Source organism: Haliotis rubra, unplaced genomic scaffold (assembly GCF_003918875.1).
Source record: "Haliotis rubra isolate DU_JTF1 unplaced genomic scaffold, ASM391887v1 Scf23, whole genome shotgun sequence".
Classification (NCBI taxonomy): Eukaryota; Metazoa; Mollusca; class Gastropoda; order Lepetellida; family Haliotidae; genus Haliotis; species Haliotis rubra.
The window spans coordinates 2,693,919-2,705,853 of NW_025766336.1; the positions used below are offsets into that span (position 1 = coordinate 2,693,919).

At 41.1% G+C, this 11,935-nt stretch overlaps 1 protein-coding gene across 1 annotated transcript; it reads right to left on the reverse strand.

Annotated features, from left to right (window-relative positions):
- Window positions 1–665: 665 nt before the first annotated feature.
- LOC124277937 (active regulator of SIRT1-like) lies at window positions 666–9,407 on the reverse strand. Its single transcript, XM_046713655.1, has 4 exons — window positions 9,245–9,407; window positions 8,952–9,056; window positions 7,089–7,192; window positions 666–1,454 (listed from the first exon to the last, which is right to left on the reverse strand). The coding sequence occupies exons 1-4, from the start codon at window positions 9,303–9,305 to the stop codon at window positions 1,344–1,346; spliced, it is 381 nt and encodes a 126-aa protein (XP_046569611.1). The 5' UTR covers window positions 9,306–9,407; the 3' UTR covers window positions 666–1,343.
- Between the last annotated feature and the right edge of the window lie 2,528 nt (window positions 9,408–11,935).

Genomic DNA, 11,935 nt, shown 5'->3' on the forward strand with positions numbered 1-11,935 from the left:
TTTCAAAGCCTAGTTTTGAGACATCATTTCTTGACAGTTGCACCACTCTTTGTAAAACATAAGTTGTGCAATAGCATGTTTTTGCAACACGTTTTCTGATTGGACTATGGGATGGTCCACTCATATTAGCAAAGAAAAGTAAACTTAGTTGCACAGACATGGTTGCAAAGATGGACACTATACTTTGAAACAGGCTGGTGGGCATGCATGTGGAGCCAGTTCATGGTATGTCTTGTTCTAATAGGGCTGTGATAGTGAGAAAGTGATCCCAAACCCATCCTCGATAATCTCCAGGGTATACATTATGATCAAATTCCACTATACCCTGGATGCATCCACGGCTTGGCCCGATGATTATATTACCTCCCTTGGCTGGCTTTTTATCCAATCAGGTGTCTACGCTGGGAAGTTGAGCGAACCAATCAAAACTCACTTTGGCTTCTTAAATTATCTAACTGTTCAAACTTGGCAACACAATTGATGCAGAGGGTACTCTGAAAGATGTGGAAGGAGTTCTTTTATATATTTTTTGAAAGTTTCAGATCTGTCAATTTGTCTGTATTATTTTTCCAAAAATCTGAGTGTTACTGCGAACAAACCTTCGCGACTGCGACCGCTATCTTTGTTGACACTGGCAAGCTCGGATGTAACGGCGGCTTAGCAGATTGGCTTCTGTGAGAATGCGGAGCCAGCAAAGGGAGGTAATATAATTATCAGGCCAAGTGATGGATGCATCCAGGGTATAGTGGAGAGTGATCGTAATGTATACCCTGGAGATTATCGAGGATGCCCCAAACCCAGCTTGCTCGCTCCAACATGGCCAACATTCACCGGGTGTTTCAGTGCTGATGTTTCCGACCCTGCAGCAACGCACTACTTGGTGAAGACAGACCGTGTTCCACTCTATGTCTACACAGTGCTGCTGTTCCTGGTTTTTAGAAACATGAGCTGATCTTTTCATGTCTTGAATCAGGCTTGGGATCGTTCCCATTCAATACACAAGTTTAGAATTGTGTTTGTACTGAAGCTCTGAGGTGAGTGATGGTGAAGTGATATACAACAAGCAATGTGATAGCTGTACAAACTTGTTTGTATAATAAGAAGATTTAATGCTTTCACAGACCTGGTTGCACAACAAGTAATGTTCACAGTGGAACAAACTGTTGATAAGAAATGGTTACGAACAGCTGACCCACCACATGAGGTGCTGTGTGTTTGCCCATTTTGAACAAATCAAAAGTTTGACTTCCATCTGAAAATAGTTTCAAAATGAATTTCACAAACTCTGTTTCACTGTATGTGATCCAACATCCACATATCTGCATCCCTAACGTATTGGAATATCACTGGAAGTTGTATTCTTTCTCAAACTTCTCAAAGTCGGCTTCCGTGAACACCGTGGACTCCTCTTCTTTCGGTTCATGGGATGCTTTGGTGTCTGTATAACCAAATACCTGCAACAGAAAAGGTCATGAGCAAATGAATACAGTTTGACTTTCACATGGTTCTCAATGTAAAACATGCAGAGTATTCCATCTCTGTGATGGAGCAACCACTACCATGTCCAGAGTGAGTGAGTGGATGCTTTAACCATTAGACTACCCCACAGCCCCTGTCCAGTCTTTAGTGGACCAAGGCTTAAATTCATTGCACCATAATTACAATGCCAGAAAGCAGCAGTGTATAAGTGTAGACGAACATGGTCAGCACATCGACGCTTTCGGGGATAGCAGAGAAGTCATGATATGCTCTGATGTGCTGAGTCATACAGGGATTACGTGGAGTCCTGTATTTGAGGGTCCCTGGGACTCATACTCTTAATGTTCAGGGGTCCTGCACAACAACATGGGGGTCCCAGACACTTACATATTATTATTAATACTGTTATTGTATTGTGTATCATGATCATCACATTGTTACAGTAATTAAATTGCAAATAATACCATAACCCGGCTAGTAGCAAACTCAGTGATAACTTATTATCCCCTGCAACAACAAAGTTGCGGGGGATATAGAAACGAGTTCCGTCCGTGCGTCTGTCACACTTTGTCTGAAGCATATCTCCTAAACTATTGGTGATATCTTAACCACACTTGGTACACATATCAACCATTATCCCTAGATGTGCCTTTTGGGGGTAAGACCCAGATGGGAATTTTATTTTTTGCGGTTTCCTTGGAAACATGACTTAGGCTGTGACTATGAGGATGTCATCTTGTCCGGAACAGATCTCCCAAACTATACATGCTAGCTTCATCAGACTTGGTACACATATCAAGCATGATCCCCAGATGTGCCTTTTGGGGGTTAGAAATATGAATTTTTTTGGGGTGTGGTTGCCATGGAAACATGACTTAGGCTGTGGCTATGAGGATGTCATCTTGTTGCATTTTCCATGGCAACAAGTTAGGCTTCAACTGAATTTGGTGGTAGTGCTCCTTTCTGGAGCAGATCTTAAAACCTTTCAATACGCTCCTTCCACTTTACTGTATACACTCCAAAACATTGACATAATCATAATTAGTAGACATATTCATAAAGAGTATTTTGCTGTTGTGGGGGATATTGATGACTTTGTCTTCTTGTTGTTACTTGATTGAATTTTTACAAAAAGTATTTGGACTTGTTCTGAGTCCCTGTGGAGGCGCTAATAAATTTTGTTGCGTCCATTGTCAAGTTTTAAGTGTATAGGACGCAGGAATTTGCGTTCCGTAAATCCCTGGTCATAGATTGTCAGACACTTAATGTCCCCTGGCGTGAATATAGCAAAAACCAAACTCACTCGCTTTGCCACAGCACACATATTTAAAATTTGATCTGAAGGGAAAAGTATCCACAGTCTGGAGTGAGTGATGTGGGTGGGGTTTAATGCTGCTTCACACAGTATTTCAGTTCTATCGTGGCATGTTAGGTGGAAGGATGTCAAATGTCAATCAGGTTTCTGCCTTTGCATAGGTTGACTGACTGACTGAGTTTGGTTTTTACGCCGCTTTTAGCAATATTCCAGCAACATCACGGCGGAGGACACCAGAAATGGGCTTCACACATTGTGCCCATGTGGCGATTCGAACCCGGGTCATCGGCCTGACGAGCCAACGCTTTAACCATTAGGCTATCCCACCGGCCCCCTTTGCATAGGAGGTTGAGTGACTGTAAGGTGTTTTACATTGCACTCTACAATCACGGCTTTGTCAACTGTGTGAAACCCTGTCTGGAGCTGCCTTTGTCAACTGTGTGAAACCCTGTCTGGAGCTGGCTTTGTCAACTGTGTGAAACCCTGTCTGGAGCTGGCTTTGTCAACTGTGTGAAACCCTGTCTGGAGCTGGCTTTGTCAACTGTGTGAAACCCTGTCTGGAGCTGCCTTTGTCAACTGTGTGAAACCCTGTCTGGAGCTTGCTTTGTCAACTGTGTGAAACCCTGTCTGGAGCTGGCTTTGTCAACTGTGTGAAACCCTGTCTGGAGCTGCCTTTGTCAACTGTGTGAAACCCTGTCTGGAGCTGCCTTTGTCAACTGTGTGAAACCCTGTCTGGAGCTGGCTTTGTCAACTGTGTGAAACCCTGTCTGGAGCTGGCAAACCAAGTGTACAGCATCAGTCAATGCCACAGTCACATACAAATACACAAAATCAGTGATCAGAACTAAGGAGTGAGTGTTCCCAAGTCTGTTACCATCCCATAAAAACCTCTCCATACTTTAAACAGAAACAGGGAATTGCTTTATTGGATTGACAAGAAAGCTTATTTACATACTGCTCTAATATACCTCTTCCTAAAACATATACAGTTGAGTACCGTTGTGTTGAACTCTGATAACTCGATATCTCGGTTGTCTCGATGTAACATCTTTGTTCCGGCAAAATCCTTCATAATATATCACTATTCAAGCTGTTTTAACTTGATACGGATGTCTCGATATTTCGGATATCTCGATATAATTTCATGGTCCCAACAAGCAAAATTACCCTGTTAACTCGATATTTGCAAAAAATCTCGATGTTCACCTACCTTTCATGGGCAAGTATCCCTCTGAACTGTTTCCACACATTTACACACGATGCGACATGAATCAAAGGGATGCGGTAGTGTAAACTAATTAGGGCTAATTGGGTTGAAGGTGTCAGTTGTTTGTTATTTAATTAGGATTAACTAAGAAGGAATTAATTAGGAAGTACTCACTGTTACGACTAAACAGTACTGATAACGGATTATAGTTTTAAATCAAACATGCTGAGAAGCATTTTGATTTCTTTCATAGTGATATATGATGATATGTCATGGTCGAATGTCTCGAAGTTCGGATAACTCGATATTTTTTTCTTGGTCCCATGAATATCGAGACAACGGTGCTCGACTGTATGTTAGTTTATGAGTTCAGGACAAAAGACCAACCAACTTTTACTGTTGATAGTCCTCCCCTACTCAACATGGTTCTTTCCTGCGACAGACAGACAGAAATAAACTTTCATTTTCTCTCACTTTGTCAATCAGCAGTAATCACATGTCTCTGACGTCACTAATACATGTGCATCTCGCTTTTTGCGCTGTTCCTTTAGTTGCCAAAGCGCCCTTGTAACAATCTTGGAAAATGCACAAATAAATGATGAAAGTTTCTTAAACAACTTTTCTATTTCTGTGACAAAAATATTGCAATTTTTTTCTAGAGTTGGTCTGTTGTTTTTATTGCAGTCCGCGTTGGTTTGATTCTTTTATGTCTATTTGTTTTTGTGTTAGATTCAAATTCATCGGTATAGTGACTGGTCTATCAGCTAGAGTAACTGCCCTTTATCAAATTGCCACTACTCTTACTGTGAGATGTCACATTAGTTAAAGTCTGCCTGTCCTGTCATAACATTGTGTAGTGCAGAGTCAGATGTACACACAGTGACATGTTACACTGGGGACTTATTTCAGCAAAATACAAACGTTCTCAATTGGGGAAAAGGCTGTAGAGGTCTACTAGCACAGATATGGAAACTGATACCTCAAGGCTACTGTTCTTGCTACATTATTTCGTAATGTATATTGTTAAATGTAACATATGCTATATTTGGCTTACACTTTCTCAGTAAAGTACAGATTCTAGTACTTTAGTTACGTTGAGTCCCATCCAGGATTTGAACATACACTCTTATAGTCAGGCACCAAATCGCCAGCACACAGTCATCTAACCCACACAGCCACTGCGGCTTCCACAAAAATGGGAGTTGGACAACTGGTAGTCTAGATCACATAGTTTGTGTACCCCATTTAAGCGTAAATTGGCACTGCCCCCACAGCTGAAAGCTATGAATATGAATACATAATGCAATTCACAATGAAAAGGGTAATGCCATATTTGTTTTTAAACACTAACTACCTGACCTTTCATATTTTTATCTTTATCCCTACATGACACAAACAGATATTGTCTATGTGTTGGCTTTATCCTGTTGAGAATCCTACCTATTATATCATAAATAGAGAATACTACACCAGGTCTCATAACATACGAATTATACGAAACGAGTGTCCTTCCTATGGTATCTGACCGAGCGAAAGCGAGGTCAGAAACCATAGGAAGGTCACGAGTTTCGTATAATTCGTATGTTATGAGACCGAGTGTGGTATTTTATTTATTACCCACGTCTTACATGCTTTAAATCGACAAAATAGCGTATTTGTGTTATTTTAATGGTTTCAAACCGAAACCGGTTTCATAAAGAGGTTGCGGAAGAATGTTGTTCTGTAGTACACTTTTTGCATGACGTCACTACGCCTTGCTCGTCTGACCCCTTGGTAACCGACGTCACGATGCATGTCACTTGTCATCACCTCGTACAGCCTCCTACATTAAACTACTCCGTAGCACCCCGTTTCATAGCTTGCAGTTGCTTCACTCGGCTAACGGGGCAGGGGTAGCCTAGTGGTTAAAGCGTTGGCTCGTCATGCCGAAGACCCGGGTTCGAATCCCCACATGGGTACAATTTGTGAAGCCCATTTCTGGTGTTCCCTGCCGTGATGTTGCTGAAATATAGCTTAAAGCGGCGTAAAACCAAACTCAGTCAGTCAGTCACTCGGCTAACATCACTGGTGGAAACTTTGTGTTTATGTTTTTCGACGCATATAATGTCTCAGTTCGACTCCCAATTAAACAGCGATACGGTAACGTTCGCAATGTTTACTTCCCACAATGCATTTAAGTTGTAGAATGAATGAATTCACGTTTTTGTTATGAATGAAAAAGTAGTTCCGTCACAACGTGACCTAATTGAGAGGTCATTGGTTATCCAATCAAATCGTTAGAATCTCAGGTCAAGTCGTTACGACACAGGTCAACGCAATACGACACTCGTGTGACGTACGAGATTAGTATGCAACTACCCATACGTTGACCACGTGGGTAATAAATCTCCATCTCCAACTATTATCATCATCATCCACCCAACAACAATGTTGTAACATCGTGCAAATGGATCCCAACACCATGCATTGGTACACTGGTTGTGAGCATAGGCCGTCGTGTCTTTGAGAGGATTAAAGATTTAAAAAATTGTTTTTGACATGTCCTCCGACTTAAAATGCTTCACAGTGTCATACATCATGACAAGGCCGGACACTTTGGTGTACCCCACCCACCTGCTTTGCCGATCGCTTCGCTACCATCGCATGCAATCGATTTAAACTTAACGTAAACATAATCATGGATGATTGGCCTATCGATCACCACTCATGACACCTACCAATTCTTTATTGTTATTTCTGCAAGTCGATTGAAAGCCGATTTTGACCCACAACTAAACGATCTTGACACAAATGGATGACAATGGGTCCGCATAAAATGTGTGTGTGGTTGAAGCAAGCCCTCTGATTGGTCGATGCTTGTAAATCCGCACATTCTGTATAAATCTGAGGGAATTTTTTAATTTCTTCACCTGTTTGACTTGGAAATGTAAGAATTTGTTTCCAGCAAAGGCTTCTCAAAGAAAAGCATCAGCTGTAAATGTCTCCTTAACATGCGTCGACCAATCAGAGGGCTTGCTACCACAGGCTACCACCGCCCTGTGATGAAGGACATCACTGTCGTGACAATGGTTGAGCAAAAGTTCAGACCTTTTTCGTGAAAGTTTCATCTGTTTTGGCAACATCTGTGAGCTGTTTCAGAAGGTGGATGTTCTCAGCTGTGTGATCCTTGGAAGATTCGGCCTGGTGCTTCTCTGTAAGAAATAAGCCATGATCTGATCAGCTGTCTCTCTTGAGGTGAGCCTACACTTAGGAGGGGTGTCACAACGCATATCATAATACAGTACAACCAGAAATTATTGAGCATTTAAAGATTGTAATTTTTTTTTAAAATTTCACTCATTACTCATGTATTAAATGTGAATGTTAGCAGAACATAACTCCAGATTCAAAGACAGGTGAACAGTTAGTAGTTTGTCAAGGCACCATGGGCAGCAATGCAGGCTTCAATGCGGCGGGGCATACTACTGATCAAAGAAGTTAGAAAGTCATGGTCCATGCTGTCCCAATATCGGACCACCTCTTCTTTCATTTCAGCAATATTTGTCAGATTTTTCTTATTGACACTTTGCATCATAAGTCCCCAAACATTTTCTATTGGACTTAGGTCAGGGCTATAGCTTGGCCAATCTAATAATGTCATATTTTGGGTCCGAAACCAGGCCTTTGAATGCTTTGAAAGATGTTTTGGGTCGTTGTCCTGCTGGAAAATCAAAAAATTTCCATAGAACATGTGAGCAGATGTAAGTAAATGTCCCTCGAGAATATCTGTGTACCACTCACTGTTCACATTCCCTTCAAATACACAGAGGGGCCCCTAACACAGATATACCACCCCACACGTAAATTTCGGACTGTACTTTGGGCGCTGATACAAAGGTTTTTAAGTTTGTTTGGTCCAGAATTTCAGCGTATTAGGAAACAGCCACACAGAACTTTAATCTGAGAATATCACATTGTCCCAGTTTAAATTTCTATGCTGTAAGCACCAGTTCAACCTTCGCTCCTTTTGTTCAGGTTTCATGATCGGTGATGGAATTCCTCGACTTTTCTGCCAACCCATTGCATGCAGCTCAGTTCTAATTGTCTCCTTACAGACAGCCACAGTTCCTCTATCAATCATATCCAGCCTTACGTTTTCTAAACTCCTTCGTTTGTTTTTAGAAACAAGAATACCAAGCTGCCTCCTGTCACCGACAGTCAGTTTTCTGGGCCTACCTGCGCCTCCCTGGTGCTCAATGCCATATACATTTGCAATATTTTTCAAAACACGATAAACAGTGGACAAAGGGAGGCCTGTTCTACTTGAAATCACTTTAGCTGATCTGATGTCCTTGTTAGAATACTCTAATATCAACTTCCTCTTCTCTAAATCATCCATACTGAGGATCACTGAAAATGTCGTCTACTAGCAAGTAAACAAAGGGGGATAACTCTTCACAAACTAATGAAAAAGGATTAACAGAGTTGTCTCTCTTGAATGAAACCAATCACTTGATAGTTGGTCAAGATTGGGCTTGTTTATACTAGAAATCCAATTAAACATATTCCTAAAATTCTCAATAATTTCTGGTCATACTATGTTTGTACAGATTATCAGCCATCAAATCTAAGGGCTTTCTGGGATCAACAATTATAAGGAACTATTGAAACAGCACCTTTTTTTGCACAAAAAAACTGGTGAACATTACACAGTCCTGAGCAAATACTTCCCACTGTGTTTTTACAATGAATCCAGTTCAACAAATGTCCATCAATATCTATGTATCACAAATCTCTAGTATCTGTGCCAACAACGACCCCTTCAGCCATATCATGTAAGCGATATCCCTTTGATCTGACAAATTCTCAATGTGATACAGGTGAGTAGTGATGGGACATTGAAGGATAGAAGGATATTCTGTTCCGGTATATCAGATGATCATAGCTGTACTGTTTAAGATTGCATATTACCTATTGCAGATCTGAAAGTCTTCTTTTCCTTTTTATTGCTCGGAAGCTGCTTCTGAACACCCTGTCTGTTTGTGCTGTTGTGTTTCTTTGCCTTTCCTTTTCCATCTGAAAAAAATAAAGTTTACTCGAATATCTGTGTACGTTTGTTTACTTCTTTAGGAGTCTTAACTTGTAGTCGCTGAATCCAAGGGGCCGAATCCAATGTCATAGCTTGATCAGTGCATTTAACTATGACTGTGGTCAAAATGTCCCATTTTCTTTCCAGTACAGTGTCTATCTAGTATCTAGATTACCTTTCTTCACAAACTTGTCCTCAAATAATTCCAAACTCTTTCTCACAAGTTCTGCCGACATATCGACAAAATAGTTCACCTAAAACACGTGTTGTGTGTTGTGATTAAACCTCTATTTCACATTACATTTGTAATATGTGAACTACTCCATGAGCGAAACTTACATACACTGTACGGAGCTTAGAGAAGTCTTTTCCGGTTCCACCTTGATAATCTCAAACCGTAACTGTAATATGCTGGGAAAGCCGAAATAGTATTATTTTAAATCCAGCATCATCTTGTGGTATTTTAAAGATATATTTTGATCTCATATTATGGTTGACATGACGCATTGTTCTCTTATTCTTACTTAAGGGTCTATGTTTAGATTCTAGAGTACCTCATTCCTAGCGACCGGGCTCCCGTCTACCGATCTATGTTCAAGCGCAATGCTAGTAGCGCGTATTGACAGTGGAACTAGTTAATGAGACACCGCCACAGCGCCATTCACGGATTTCAGCTTCAGGCGTAAAGGTTTGACAAAGTTAAACCAGGTTCCAGTGTTCTGTCTTTTGTCAACAAGGCTAATAGAGGTGAGTTCTGACCCGCACGCTGCACGATCTTTCCTCGTCCTTGTTCTATAAAGTTTGTCATTCCTCATATTCCGAGAATTTGTGATTGAAAGTGTAAACATAAACACATTTGGGAATGTTTTTGTTTTTAACGGATGTTGAAAATCCTTGACTTTAGTCCGAAAATATCTGGTGCAGAATTCTGTTTAAGGTGTCTTGTTGACGGCAACCTGAAGCAAACATCACCTTTTGTTTTGAACATTTGTCAGATTTGTCTTTTTTGGACAAATTGGAGACAAAACTTTAAAAGTGCAGGCCTTATCAGCTGCTTTTCCAGTTCTGTGACACAACGTTAATGATGAAGTGATAGTAGAGAATACTTATAGCCAATAACTGTTCATGGGTGTTTCAGGCCACCATTTCACAGATCACAACAGTAAATGCAAGGTGAATACATGTTTAAGATTGAATCCGTTACAGCAGATTGCCTGAGAGTAAGGATTAACTCACTGGAAGCACCTTTAAGATTTAGCACCACAATTCCTCATTATGATGATCTCAGCTGCAGGTGACATCACAGTGACAAGATACCAGTTTTGTGAGAATTACTGTTGGACGCGAGCAACTTGATTGTTAACCCAACAGCTAGTCAAGTGAGCTACATCCTCACTGTTACACGAGACAGAAATGAACAGAAAGGGTCACATAGGTCGCGGACAATTAAGAAATGTAGAAATGTAAATGTAGCAGGGCGTGGAGTCATCCCACAGATGACATCCTTACCTTGTCAGCTTGCTGACGGGGTTAACCTCTTTGGTCATGTGGACAAGGCGTCCGACTTCGGATTAGAAGGTCTGTGGTTTGAATCCCAGCATTTTATGGCTGCTACATAAACATTGTGTCTTGTGACTTATGAGTGATCCCCATGCCATTTGGTACACTTACCCCTTTCCGTAATCTGCAAGATACCAAGTGAACATCAGGCGTCAGATGAATGACTTGGTGCTCAGGAATTTGGGTGGTTGTTTGGCAGAAAAATGTCGTTGGGAACACTGTTCGTTTAGTGTAGCTCATAGTAAGGAACCAGGAAAGTATTATAATAAAGCATACAACTTTATGGATAACAGCTTCTTGTTTATTGCATACAGGGACATTTCAGTTTAGATTCTTACACATTGTTCAAGCTCAAGAAAAATACCTATGCCGAAATGCAGCTCTATGCAAAAAATAAAAAGCCGTATACTTTGTCATTGACTGGTGCCACCACAAGGGGGATTACTGAACAACAGTAGAGTATGAAAATGGCCTGGTTGAAACTCCAAGGAAAGTTTCCAGTAACCAAAATATTCAACATTAACAGGTCATCATTACAAAAATGGAGCCTAAAAATAGCCGATTTATTGCAAAATATGTTATTCGGGAAATAGTGTGATGGGGATCATAGAGATAATAGAATTCTGGCAGAAGCTTATTTCTTGATGACCCAGCATTGTTTAAACAGTGTGTTTTGGTGTTTTGCAACAATTTTTACAAATTGTCTCATAGTGGTATTGTGACATATGTTTGTAAAGTTAGTGGTGCTGAGTTCTAAAGGTAGGACCCGTGAAGATCCGAATTAGAATTGGTCTTAACAATCTGTGCTTGTCATAGGTGAGGTGAAATTGGGATTTACGTCGTGCTTGAGAATTTTTCGCTCATATGACGACGTGCATGCGTGTGTATGTGTATGTGCGGCTGCTTGTACTAGTCCAGACTTAAGCTGGTTTTATAGTGCTAGCCCACTGAGATACCATGAATACCCCACTCAGACACATTATATTGACTCTGAGCCGACCAGTCCTTGTACCCATTAATGCCGAGCGCCAGGCAGGGACCAACAAGTACCATATTTTAACGTCTTTTGGTATGACGTGGTCGGGGATCGAACCCGCGACCTTCCGCTCTCCGGGCGGACGCTCTAACCACTACATCAGGGAGGCGGTCATAAGAGGTGACTAAGACTAAGAGCCTGAGTGGTCAGGCTCGTGGCGTTGGTTGACACATGACATCGTGTCCCAATTGCTTAGATCAATGCTCATGCTGTTGCTCACTGTCGCCATACAGCAGCATTAAACAATAAACAAAATGTAAAGGTTGGCCA